Source organism: Myotis nattereri (assembly GCF_964212035.1).
Source record: "Myotis nattereri genome assembly, chromosome: 2".
Taxonomy (NCBI): Eukaryota; Metazoa; Chordata; class Mammalia; order Chiroptera; family Vespertilionidae; genus Myotis; species Myotis nattereri.
The window spans coordinates 184,903,820-184,915,806 of NC_138076.1; the positions used below are offsets into that span (position 1 = coordinate 184,903,820).

An 11,987-nucleotide genomic window follows, 5' to 3' on the forward strand; every position below is an offset into this window, starting at 1 on the left:
TCATTCCAGATGAAGTTAACATCCCTGCAATTGTTTGCCACGTTACTACTCAAGGTGTGGTGTGCAGACCAGCAGCACCAGCTGAGTCTCAAGTGTACATTTTACCAAGAGCCTCCAGTGAAATGTCCATCAAAGTTTGAGAAACAACCTTGACACCTTCACCCATTTTTGTTTCTTTTTTGTACACTTTCCCCTGGTTCATCCCACTGGTCACAAGGCTCCCTGCAGTTCACCCAGGTTCCCTCCTGCTAGAAACTTAGCATTCACTGCTCATTTTGCCTAGAATCTTCCTCCCCAGACATCTGTGTAGCTCTCCCTTTCATCTCTTTCAGTTGTTCCCAAATGTCACCATCTCAGTGAGCCATTCCCCAACAATCCTATGTTAAATAGCAACCTGCTACACACATACTCCTTCTGTCTCTTATTGGGTTTTCTCTAACGTTATCTGACTTACTATATCATTATTTGTTGGTTCATGGTCTATTCCTCATAAGATTTATGGAAGCAGAGATTTTTCACTACTTTATCCTTATTTCCTAGAACAATAATCAATATACGTATATTTCTTAAATTCATGAGTTAGATGACCTGCCATACATAAAGCTAAACATAGCCTTTTGGGGCAGGCCCTTAATAATTGATATCCATGATTAATATTATTTGTTGGCCATTAAGGGTATTGCTGCTAGGCAGACAGAGCATATGTAGTAGGTAGTCTTTTAGAGAACAAAAATTATATTTGGACAAGTACCCAATTAGTGACTCATCCTGTAGAAGATTGAAAATAAGTTATTGTAATAATCCTCAATAGATAGCAAACTTCATGAAGTGTGTGTATGTTTTGTTTCTTTATTTTTCTTCAGTGAAGTTAGTCCCATTACCTGACACAGCACCAGGCAAATGGCACAACTAAAAAATGAATAAACAAATATATCTTTCAACATGTAAAAGGTGAACATGAATATGAATCTCTTTCTGCCCCTTTGGCATCCTTTGTCAGCACTAGCCCGGCTGTCTGTCTGGCCTTCTCTTAGATACGCTCCTTTCAGGTGGATTGGAGACCCATTTCCTTGGTCTCTTCCTTTGCCTCTTCCTTAGGCATCAGCCCACATAAGACCTTTGTAGAACCTCAGTGATCCAAGGAAACTCTGCCCCTGTGGAAAGGAGGCCAGAGATATGTCCAAGAGCAGGCAGAAGCCCTGAAGCCATGAATCTCTCTCCAAGTAAAAGTGAAGGTAGAGGGAAACCAGACCAACAGGTAGGAAAGATCCCACACAGAGGCTTCTGTGCACCACCTTTACAGACTGGCCAGAGGCCAAAACCGGACTCTAGGCATTTAAGTAACCTGGGAATCTGAGGACGAGTTTGGACCAGATCATTTCTAAGTCTCCCCAGCTCTAAAATGTCACAATGCATTGCTCTACACTGGGCAATAATTAAAGTTTTAATTGGTATATCATTTTAAAGTTATTCTCTTGTTTCTATACCTCTTGGAAGTCACTTCTCTCAGTCAGCAATAGCTAAGCACAGAGGACCGAGGCAACATGAATGTGCATAAAAAAGTCAGAATACCTGCTTTAGGAGTTCAGTGCTATAATGTAAGACACCTAAACGTGAGAAAGTCACCAGACTCTTTAAGTCATGGTCCTTAGCTCCAAAGTAACAAAGTATAAACCATGTTCTTCTACCCCATGGGTTATTGTAAGGATGGAATCTATCCTAATAAAAGGCCTGTGGCCGTGACGTCATGACCAAATGAGGAGAGGCGGGCGGGACCGGGGTGAGCTACTAGCAGTGGGGAGCTATGAGTGGTGGAGGGCAGGGCACAAGCTACAAGGGGCGATGGGCGGGGCGGCCAGCTGAGGCGAGTGGAAGCGAGCTACTCGATCACAATTTCATGCGTGCTGGGGCCTCTAGTGATATAATAAAGGTGAAAAACCTTTGGAACTACTAAAGTTGTATGCAAGTATTAACAAATGTACTAACAAAGCCCCAAAAGTAGATTTCAGAGTTCAAGGATACAGATACCCCACTTTTATTGAGGAAGTGCTATGAGATAATATTTGTAAATGGAATACTTATTTTGATTTGATAACATATCCTTATGTCAATGTCCTGCCAGTCAAGTGTACCCTGACCCAGCATATTACCAGTAATACTCACTCATTACCCATTTGACACCCATTTGACATTTATCACATAATATATTCATTTCTTTTTGCTTATATATTTTGCCTCCACAGCTAAATTAAAGCACTTGAATGAAGACATGTAAGTGAAAATTTCCCTTTAATTTTGTTGACATCAATACATAGACGTGTCTCAAACTTTTTTTCTTACAGATTAAATTATAAGTAAAATTGCAAGTGCTCTGAAATTTTGCCCAAAGAAGATATAATAAAAATAAGATAGAATTTATCAGGGGCCATTTTATAACATTTAAATAATTAATTGTAACCATAAAGAGAGAAATGCAGCTGTCAGTTACAGCAAGAACAGGATGATTGCATTTGACTCACTGTTCCATGAAGAACTGAGGCAGTGCGATGAGCAACGTTCCGACTCCCATGATCAGGCAGCCCGCTCCAATTATTTTTGGCCTGTGAAGTCTGGCTCCAAAGTAGCTAACAAATGTTATAACTAAGAGATTCCCTTGGAGGAAAAGAATAAATGTTCATAAGTTAGAGAACTTACAAAAAGTCAGCAGAATAACTACATGAGGTTAAGTCAATGAATGGATGTCTATAGCAAGTCTTAGCGATATTTTGTTGTGACTAAACTGTTTCCAACCATCATTCCTATCATTTGACTTTCTTTCCTTTAAACTGAGAAGACTATTGAAATTGTCTTTTTACTCATTACTTCAATCAGGTTACCCCTTTGTCAGAATATTTTAATGACCAAGCCTTCTACTTCATTTTCACATACCCTAATGATTTGTCCCTTTAAAGTGTTTTGATCATTAATCAAATTGTAGAAGGCATCCTTCAGCTGTTCTCTTAAATTTTCTTTGCTGATTTGGAAGTAAACTTTATTATTGTTTCTTCATTTATTAAAGTTTTCTAATAAAACTTCTTATAGCTTCCTAAATAAATGACATAGAGACCAAAAAAACAATACAGAAAATCAATGAAACCAAGAGCTGGTTCTTTGAAAGGATAAACAAGATTGACAAACCTCTAGCCAGACTCACCAAGAAGCAAAGAGAGAGGACCCAAATAAACAAAATCAGAAATGATAGAGGCGAAATAACAACAGACCCCACAGAAATACAAATGATTGTTAAAAAACACTATGGACAGCTCTACTCCAACAAACTAGACAACCTGGAGGAAATGGACAAATTCCTAGAAAAATACAACATTCCAAAACTCAATCAGGGAGAATCTAAAAATCTCAACAGGCCAATAACTATGGAAGAAATTGAAGCAGTCATCAAAAAGCTTCCAGCAAGCAAAAGCCCAGGACCAGACGGCTTCACAGGGGAGTTTTACCAAACATTCAAGGAAGAACTAAAACCTATCCTCCTCAGACTACTACAAAAAATTCAAGAGGAGGAACACTTCCAAGCTCATTCTATGAAGCCAGCATCACCCTAATACCAAAACCAGGTAAAGACAACACAATGAAAGAGAATTACAGGCCAATATCCCTCATGAACATAGATGCCAAAATCCTCAACAAAATCTTAGCAAATCGGATTCATCAGTACATCAGAAAGATCATACACCATGACCAAGTAGGATTTATCCCAGGGATGCAAGGATGGTCCAATATCCGCAAATCAATAAACGTGATACATCACATAAACAAATTGAAAGAAAAAAACCACATGGTCATATCAATTGATGCAGAAAAAGCATTTGACAAAATTCAACACCCATTTTTGATAAAAGCTCTCAGCAAGGTGGGAGTAGAAGGATCATACCTCAACATAATAAAAGCCATATATGACAGGCCCACAGCCAACATCATACTCAATGGACAAAAACTAACACCGTTTCCCCTAAGAACAGGAACAAGACAGGGATGCCCCCTCTCACCACTCCTGTTCAACATAGTACTGGAAGTGTTAGCCATTGCAATTCGGCAAGAAGAAGAAATAAAAGGCATCCAAATTGGAAAAGAGGAAGTAAAACTGTCCTTATTTGCAGACGACATGATATTATACATACAAAACCCTAGAGACTCCATCAAAAAGCTACTAGACTTAATACATGAATTTGGCAATGTAGCAGGATACAAAATTAACCCCAAGAAATCTGAGGCATTTCTATACACCAATAGTGAACTTTCAGAAAGAGAGATTATAAAAACAATCCCGTTTACCATCGCACCAAAAAAATTAAGCTACCTAGGAATAAACTTAACTAAAGAGGTAAAAGACCTCTACTCAGAAAACTACAGGACGTTGAAAAAAGATATAGAGGAAGACAGAAACAGATGGAAGAACATACCGTGTGCATGGATTGGTAGAATCAACATCATTAAAATGTCCATACTACCCAAAGCAATCTATAAATTCAACGCACTTCCCATTAAAATACCAATGGCATACTTCAGAGATCTAGAACGAACTCTCCAAAAATTCATCTGGAATAAAAAAAGACCTCGAATAGCTACAGCAATCCTGAAAAAGACCAAAGTAGGTGGGATCTCAATACCAGATATTAAGTTGTATTACAAAGCCACTGTTCTCAAAACTGCCTGGTACTGGCACAAGAATAGGCATATAGATCAATGGAATAGAATAGAGAGCCCAGAAATCGGCCCGAACCAATATGCTCAATTAATATTTGACAAAGGAGGCAAGAACATACAATGGAGCCAAGATAGTCTCTTCAATAAATGGTGTTGGGAAAATTGGACAGATATATGCAAGAAAATGAAACTAGACCACCAACTTACACCATACACAAAAATAAACTCAAAATGGATAAAGGACTTATATGTACGACAGGAAACCATAAAAATTCTAGAAGAATCCAAAGGCAACAAAATCTCAGACATATGCCGAAGCAATTTCTTCACTGATACAGCTCCTAGGGCACTTGAAACTAAAGAGAAAATGAACAAATGGGACTACATCAAAATAAAAAGCTTCTGCACAGCAAAATAAACCATCAACAAAACAACGAGAAAACCCACTGTGTGGGAAAACATATTTGCCAATGTCATATCTGATAAGGGCCTAATCTCCAAAATTTATAGGGAACTCATACAACTCAACAAAAGGAAGATAAACAATCCAATCAAAAAATGGGCAAAGGACCTAAATAGACACCTTTCAAAAGAGGACATTCAGAAAGCCAAGAGACATATGAAAACATGCTCAAAGTCACTAATCATCCGAGAGATGCAAATCAAAACAACAATGAGGTACCATCTCACACCTGTCAGACTGGCTTTCATCAAGAAATCAACAAACGACAAGTGCTGGAGAGGATGTGGAGAAAAAGGAACACTTGTGCACTGCTGGTGGGAATGCAGACTGGTGCAGCCACTATGGAAGACAGTATGGAGTTTCCTTAAAAAACTGAAAATGGAACTCCCATTTGACCCTGTGATCCCACTCCTAGGAATATATCCCAAGAAACCAGAAACACCAATCAGAAAGATATATGCACCCCTATGTTCATAGCAGCACAATTCACCATAGCTAAGATCTGGAAACAGCCTAAGTGCCCATCAGTAGATGAATGGATTAGAAAACTGTGGTACATCTACACGATGGAATACTATGCTGCTCTAAAAAGGAAGGAACTCTTACCATTTGCAACGTCATGGATGGAACTGGAGAGCATTATGCTAAGTGAAATAAGCCAGTCAATGAAGGAAAAATACCACATGATCTCACTCATTCATGGATAATAGAGACCATTATAAACTTTTGAACAATAATAGATACAGAGGCAGAGCTGCCTCAAACAGATTGTCCAACTGCAGCGGGAAGGCCGGGGAGGGTTGGGGGGCAGGAGGTAGGGGGGTAAGAGATCAACTAAAGGACTTGTATGCATGCATATAAGCATAACCAGTGGACATAAGACATTGGGGGATAGGGGAGGCTAGGGGACTGTCTAGGGCGGGGGGATAAAATGGACACATATGTAATACCCTTTGTAATACTTTAAGCAATAAATTAAAAAAAAAAAAAGAAAAAAGACATTCAATAATTCACAAACTATATATTTAGCCCTCTATGTATAGGGTGTGCCAAAAATGTATCTACACACTTTGAATAATTATAAAGGCAGTATTTATTAAAATAATTTCATTTTCAAAATTGAAAAAAAAAAAACTTCTTATAGCTTCCTATTTGCTCTTGAAACACATATTCTTGCTTTAGCTGAATATAAACTAGTAAGAAAAAGTAAAACAACTGTACCTCACTTTAAATGAAATAAAATTCATATTTTTACAAATGATATTTATAATTTGTTTATATCCTTTTTACAAAAAGGTAAGATTCAAAGTAGAAGTACAAATTACATAAATAACCATATCAATTTAGGAACATATCAATTATATAACTTCCATGTATATTTATAATACAAATTTTATGAAATATAAAATCTCACAAATTATACACATCTATCTCTTTATAAAAAAATAACTAAGAAATACTTTTTGAAGGTGGAATTAGGTCTTTCTAAAATGTCTCTGGAGATGCGTGTGATGATGAAGACACTGACTAACCATGCTTTAGGAATGATGTCCTCGTGCTTTCCTCCGCACAAAATTCCTGGAACAAGGTGGTAAGAGATATAGAAATATTAAAAATGCAGAATCTCGGCAGCTCCCGAAAGTGTCTGAGTCCACGGATCTGAGGGCAGGCCAAGAAATCTGCATTTTTAATCCTAGCTCAAATGTGTTGGTGAAGATGGTTTCTGGAACATATTTTGATAAACACTGTTAGGGTGTTGGATATCAAAGGGCTTTAAAATATTAACTATTTGCATTTTGAACATTTAGTTTTCTAAGCACTAGAGTGCTAGATAGAGCAAGAACTTAGCAATAATGCAGCACTTGATTGTGATGGCTGATGGTTAGCCTTGCGTTAAAGTCCTTGATGTTTCCAATTTTTTTTTTTTGCAAGAGTGTTCCCTTACATCTGCAAGCAATCATCTAATTTACTACTGTTCATTCACATTGCCAGCGTTAGTCAAGTGCAAAAAGCACAGCAATTTTTCTAGCTTGGAGGACAATAATGATAGTGAGAAAAGTAAATTACATCGTGGCTCCAGGCTTTATGGCTCTCGGAAGATTTAACCTCCTTTTAATTTTCATATTAAAAAACATTGAGTATGATATTTCTCATTTGACATCTAAGTATTTAGTAGGGGAAATTTTGTGTTGAATATATTGCTAATTATGTCTCTATTTTTGTTAGAGTGTCACAGTAAAAACAAAACAAAACAAAAACCGGAAAGTTTATTTTCAGTTTATAAATACTGTCTCCCTACACCACCTCCCCTCCCCACTTCCCTCACAATAGAGGACTCAATGTTTACAGCCTGGTTTTGTGTTACATTTGTGGGTATGCCAAATACTGCATGATATCATTTCAGCATCTGTGATATGTAGATGAGTCATGTTCTTTTACTTAGTATCCTTTCTGAATTCTTGGAAGATACACTTGAAGAATAAATGGTGATAAATGATCTTTAAAAGATTGAATTGTATATCAAAATTCTTTCACATCTACCATCACTAGCCTCTCAAAAAGCAACAGTTCCATAGAGTTTTAAAAATATGTTTTACCAAACTTTCAAATAACAGATTCCACATACACACAGCATTTCAGATAATAGAAAACTCCTCAACTCACCTTATTAGACTAATATTTTTAATATATTTATTAATTTTTTACAGAGAGGAAAGGAGAGGGATAGAGAGTTAGAAACATCAATGAGAGAGAAACATCAGTCAGTTGCCTTCTGCACACCTCCTACTGGGGATGTGCCGGCTACCAAGGTACATGCCCTTGACAGGAATCGAACCTGGGACCTTTCAGTCTGCAGGCCAACCTCTATCCACTGAGCCAAACTGGTTAGGGAAAGACTAATATATTTTGAAATCAAAGCTACACAAGAACAATAAAAGAAAAGACCAAATATAGTATATTCCAGGAGTACAGAGGTATTATAAAAAAAAGAAAATTAATAAAATAACTATGGTTATCTTAACATATGTAGAAAAGCATTCAATATAATTAGCCACTCATTTGTAATAAGAAAAAATATCTGAGCAAATTATCTTTTAAAGCATATATATCAAAACCACAATCAAACACATTGCTTAATTGTAAAATATTAAAAGCATTTTTATTAAGGTCAGATATGAGAGAAGGATGCCCATTTTCACTGCTTTTATTCACCCTAATACTGAGGCCAAAGAAATAAGGCAAAACCAATAAATAACAGATCTATGAATTTAGAAAGAATAATATAAAATCATCTTATGTTTCAAACAATATAACTGTCTGCTCAGAAAACTCTACACCATCTATAGACAATCAATTAAAATGAACAAAAATTAAACAAGGTTGCTGCATACAGATAACATTTAGAAATCAATACTGTATCGAGATGGTCTAACCTACTGCACACCCAGGCTGTTTGGGGTGGCCTATGGCTCCTAAGCTACTAACCTGTACAGCATGGTTACTGTACTGAATACTGTAGGCAATTGTAACACAATGGTAAGTACTTGTATATCTAAACATAGGAAAGGCACAGTAAAAACACACTATACAAGAGACGAAAATGCTATAGGGCACTTACCATAAAAGGGAGCTTGAAGGACTAGAAGTTGCTTTGGGAAAGTTAGTGAGTTCGTTGTGAGTGAATGTGAAGGCTCAGGACATTAGTGTGCACTACTGTAGACTTCACAAACACTGTCCCATAAGCCCTCCCCCAGCATCAGCATCACCTGGGGTTTCTTAGAAATGCAGAATCTTATTTCCCTCTCTACAGAATCAGTATCTGCATATTAACAAGATTGCCTAGAACAGTGGTCGGAAAACTGCGGCTTGCAAGCCACATGCGGCTCTTTGGCCCCTTGAGTGTGGCTCTTCCACAAAATACCACGTGTGGGCAGGCATGTACAGTGCGACTGAAACTTCGTGGCCCATGCACAGAAGTCGGTATTTTGTGGAAGAGCCACACTGAAGGGGCCAAAGAGCCGCATGTGGCTCGCAAGCCGCAGTTTGCCGATCACTGGCTAGAACATTAACATATGATTAGCACTAAACTTAGACATTTCATTCTGGTAGAATGATGAAAGATTTAACTAGCAAATGCCCAAAAGCAAGAAGTTAACTATTCATTCTTTTAATTCTTTCTGTGATATTCAGTGTTAAAAACTGAAATATGTAGTATGAATTCAAAAAAGCAATTGTTGAAGAGTTAAAATATTCCTTCACTGTCCTGAAAGTTAGCAAGTGAAGCTGAAAATGTAGCCATTGAAGATTTTACTATAGCATATATCTGAGTCCCAATTGGCAGTAGTAACCACAGAACTACTATTCTACATTAACAAAGAATCAATGCCTCTTCGTTTATCAATTCAAGACTAACTGGGATTATACCTCTTAAATTACTTCTAAAACTTTGACTAAACTCAATTGGTCTTTTCAAATTCTAAGAGGTTGTCTACACATAATTGCTAACTAAAGACTCCTGAGTGTAGAATTTTATTATCTGCTTTGCTCTACTAGTCCTGCCAACAGAATTCCTCTCTCTTCTTTCTAGGCTACTGGGCAGAAACCCCCTTTCATGGTTTAACTTCTTCAATAATTACAATGATTTTTTCATACCGCCCATTTGGATTCTTCTCAATTTTGAACCACAGAGCTTCCAGGATAAATGGCTTCTGTACAGACACTCACCACATACTTTTAAACTCAAAAATACTGAGAGCATCTCACCTCTCCTCCCTCCTCCGGGAAAGTCTCTCACTCTGATTGAGAACTCTGAAATGGATGGTTGGTATAATGTTGAACACCTGGAATGTACTGTTGGTTGCTCAGAGAGAACAAATTACAGTGAAAATGTCCTTTACTCAGGCCTCGAAGACCTTGTGCTTAAAAGCCAGGCATCTGCAATACCTACCAATTTCAAAGCTTCCATCAATAACTCCCACCAGGGAGGAAGGGATTTCAAACCTTCTCTCTATTTGAGTGATGGTGCTCTTCAGATAGCCTTCTGTCAGTGCTTTGGCAAAGTAAACGAAAGATAAGGCGCCCACGAATACCTGGAAAATATGACAGGCCACACTGAGTGACTCCAGCTTGACACAACTGGAAACTTACTAAACAAATAAATGAACAAACAAACAAAACCCCAAACCAAGAACAATGTAGCAAGCTTGTTATCATTGAACATTTTATTCAAGCATTTCAGCCTCAAGTTCATGTAAATTTCTTAAAAAAAATCAATTTCTTTTGGAAAGAACAGATTTTTTACACAGAATTTAAGTTGAATTCCTTTTTTTCTCTCCCTTCTTCGCCCTTCCTCCAAAGGACATTGAAAAGAATTGTGGCTTTGAAAAGAAAACTTATTCTATGGAGAATCAAAGAGAGGTAGGAGCCATTCATAGGTAAGAAAATAAGAAACCATAAACCAACACTTCACATCTTATCACAAGTTTAGCACCCATGATTGTGTGATTCATAGTGATGGTGCATGAATTTTTTTGCTATCTGGCATATGTATTTTGCTAGACCTAGGGGTAAAATAGGGTATCCATAGGGTAGGTTATCATTTATATCACAAAGACATATTTGTTGGTGAATGTTTGGTACAAAGAAAGAATAGGAAGTTGGAGTAAAAAAAAAAAGCACCATTTAACCCTATCCCCTCCACTGACCATACTTTGCAGCAAGAAAGGTCAAATTTTTTATTTTTAAAATGAGAATAATGTAGATGTTTCATAGATTAAATGTTATAACTGTGTATAGTATAATATCTGGTATCTGGCACATGGTAGATATTTAGTAACTATTCCTTTCTTCTTCCTCTCTCTTTTTTTTTTTGTTAAGAAAGGGTATGCAAATGAACCAGGAAAGTAGTACTTAGCAATTTAATCTACATCAGTGGTTCTTAACCTTCCTAATGCCGTGACCCTTTAATACAGTTCCTCATGTTGTGGTGACTCCCAAACATAAAATTATTTTCGTTGCTACTTCATAACTGTAATTTTGCTACTGTTATGAATCATAATGTAAATATCTGATATGCAGGATGTATTTTCATTGTTACAAATTGAACATAATTAAAGCATAGTGATTAATCACAAAACAATACGTAATTATATATGTGTTTTCTGATGGTCTTAGGCGACTCCTGTGATAGGGTCGTTCAACCCCCAAAGGGGTCGCGACCCACAGGTTGAGAACCGCTGATCTACATGGTCAGGCAGGCAGAGATTGCTTTCACCACCTGGCACACGGTGGTTTCAATAAATTGCATCTAAGGTCATTTTTAAAAAAGGGAACAAATTTTTGCTTCTAGTTATATTGTATAGAAAATATAACTAGACAGAGAGCCAAGAGTATCAACTCCACTTAATTTGCTGTTATTCTTCTGTTCACTACTTACAGTTTTTTAGCATTTAGTTGTTTGTTACCTTTAGTTCACCACAGCAGGGCTGTTTTTCCTCTGAGGAGGAATATTCTGTTTTGAAGGAAGGCCTCTCAACAGGTTGCACTGAATTTTTGCAGAATAACTGGATATTTTCTTTGGATGAAGTGGCCATTATGAAAATGTTCCTTGACTCTGATCTGTCAAAGTTGATTTTAAAAGTAAAAAACAAAAACATTTCAGTCAAACCCACGTGGTTTATTAAATAATATTTTTATTTCACAATAGATCACAATTCTGTAGACATAATTTGACCTGAAAGTACCTTATTGTATCACAGTAAGTTGGCAAAGTTTTTCAATTAAAATTGACCAGGATGTTTGATTAAATAATCCTGCTATCAGG

At 37.0% G+C, this 11,987-nt stretch overlaps 1 protein-coding gene across 2 annotated transcripts in view; it reads right to left on the bottom strand.

Moving 5' to 3' along the window:
* SLCO1C1 (solute carrier organic anion transporter family member 1C1) overlaps positions 1-11,760 on the bottom strand; it is a gene marked incomplete at its 5' end in the record, with an annotated part of 46,410 nt that extends 34,650 nt beyond the window's left edge. Inside the window, 3 exons of one of the 2 annotated variants that reach the window (XM_081084287.1) lie at positions 2,520-2,652; positions 10,113-10,254; positions 11,629-11,760. In XM_081084287.1, the coding sequence (XP_080940413.1) occupies positions 2,520-2,652; positions 10,113-10,254; positions 11,629-11,757 (404 nt within the window). The remainder of the gene's footprint in view (positions 1-2,519; positions 2,653-10,112; positions 10,255-11,628) is intronic. The other variant, XM_081084288.1, reaches the window with a different exon arrangement.
* Positions 11,761-11,987: the final 227 nt, after the last annotated feature.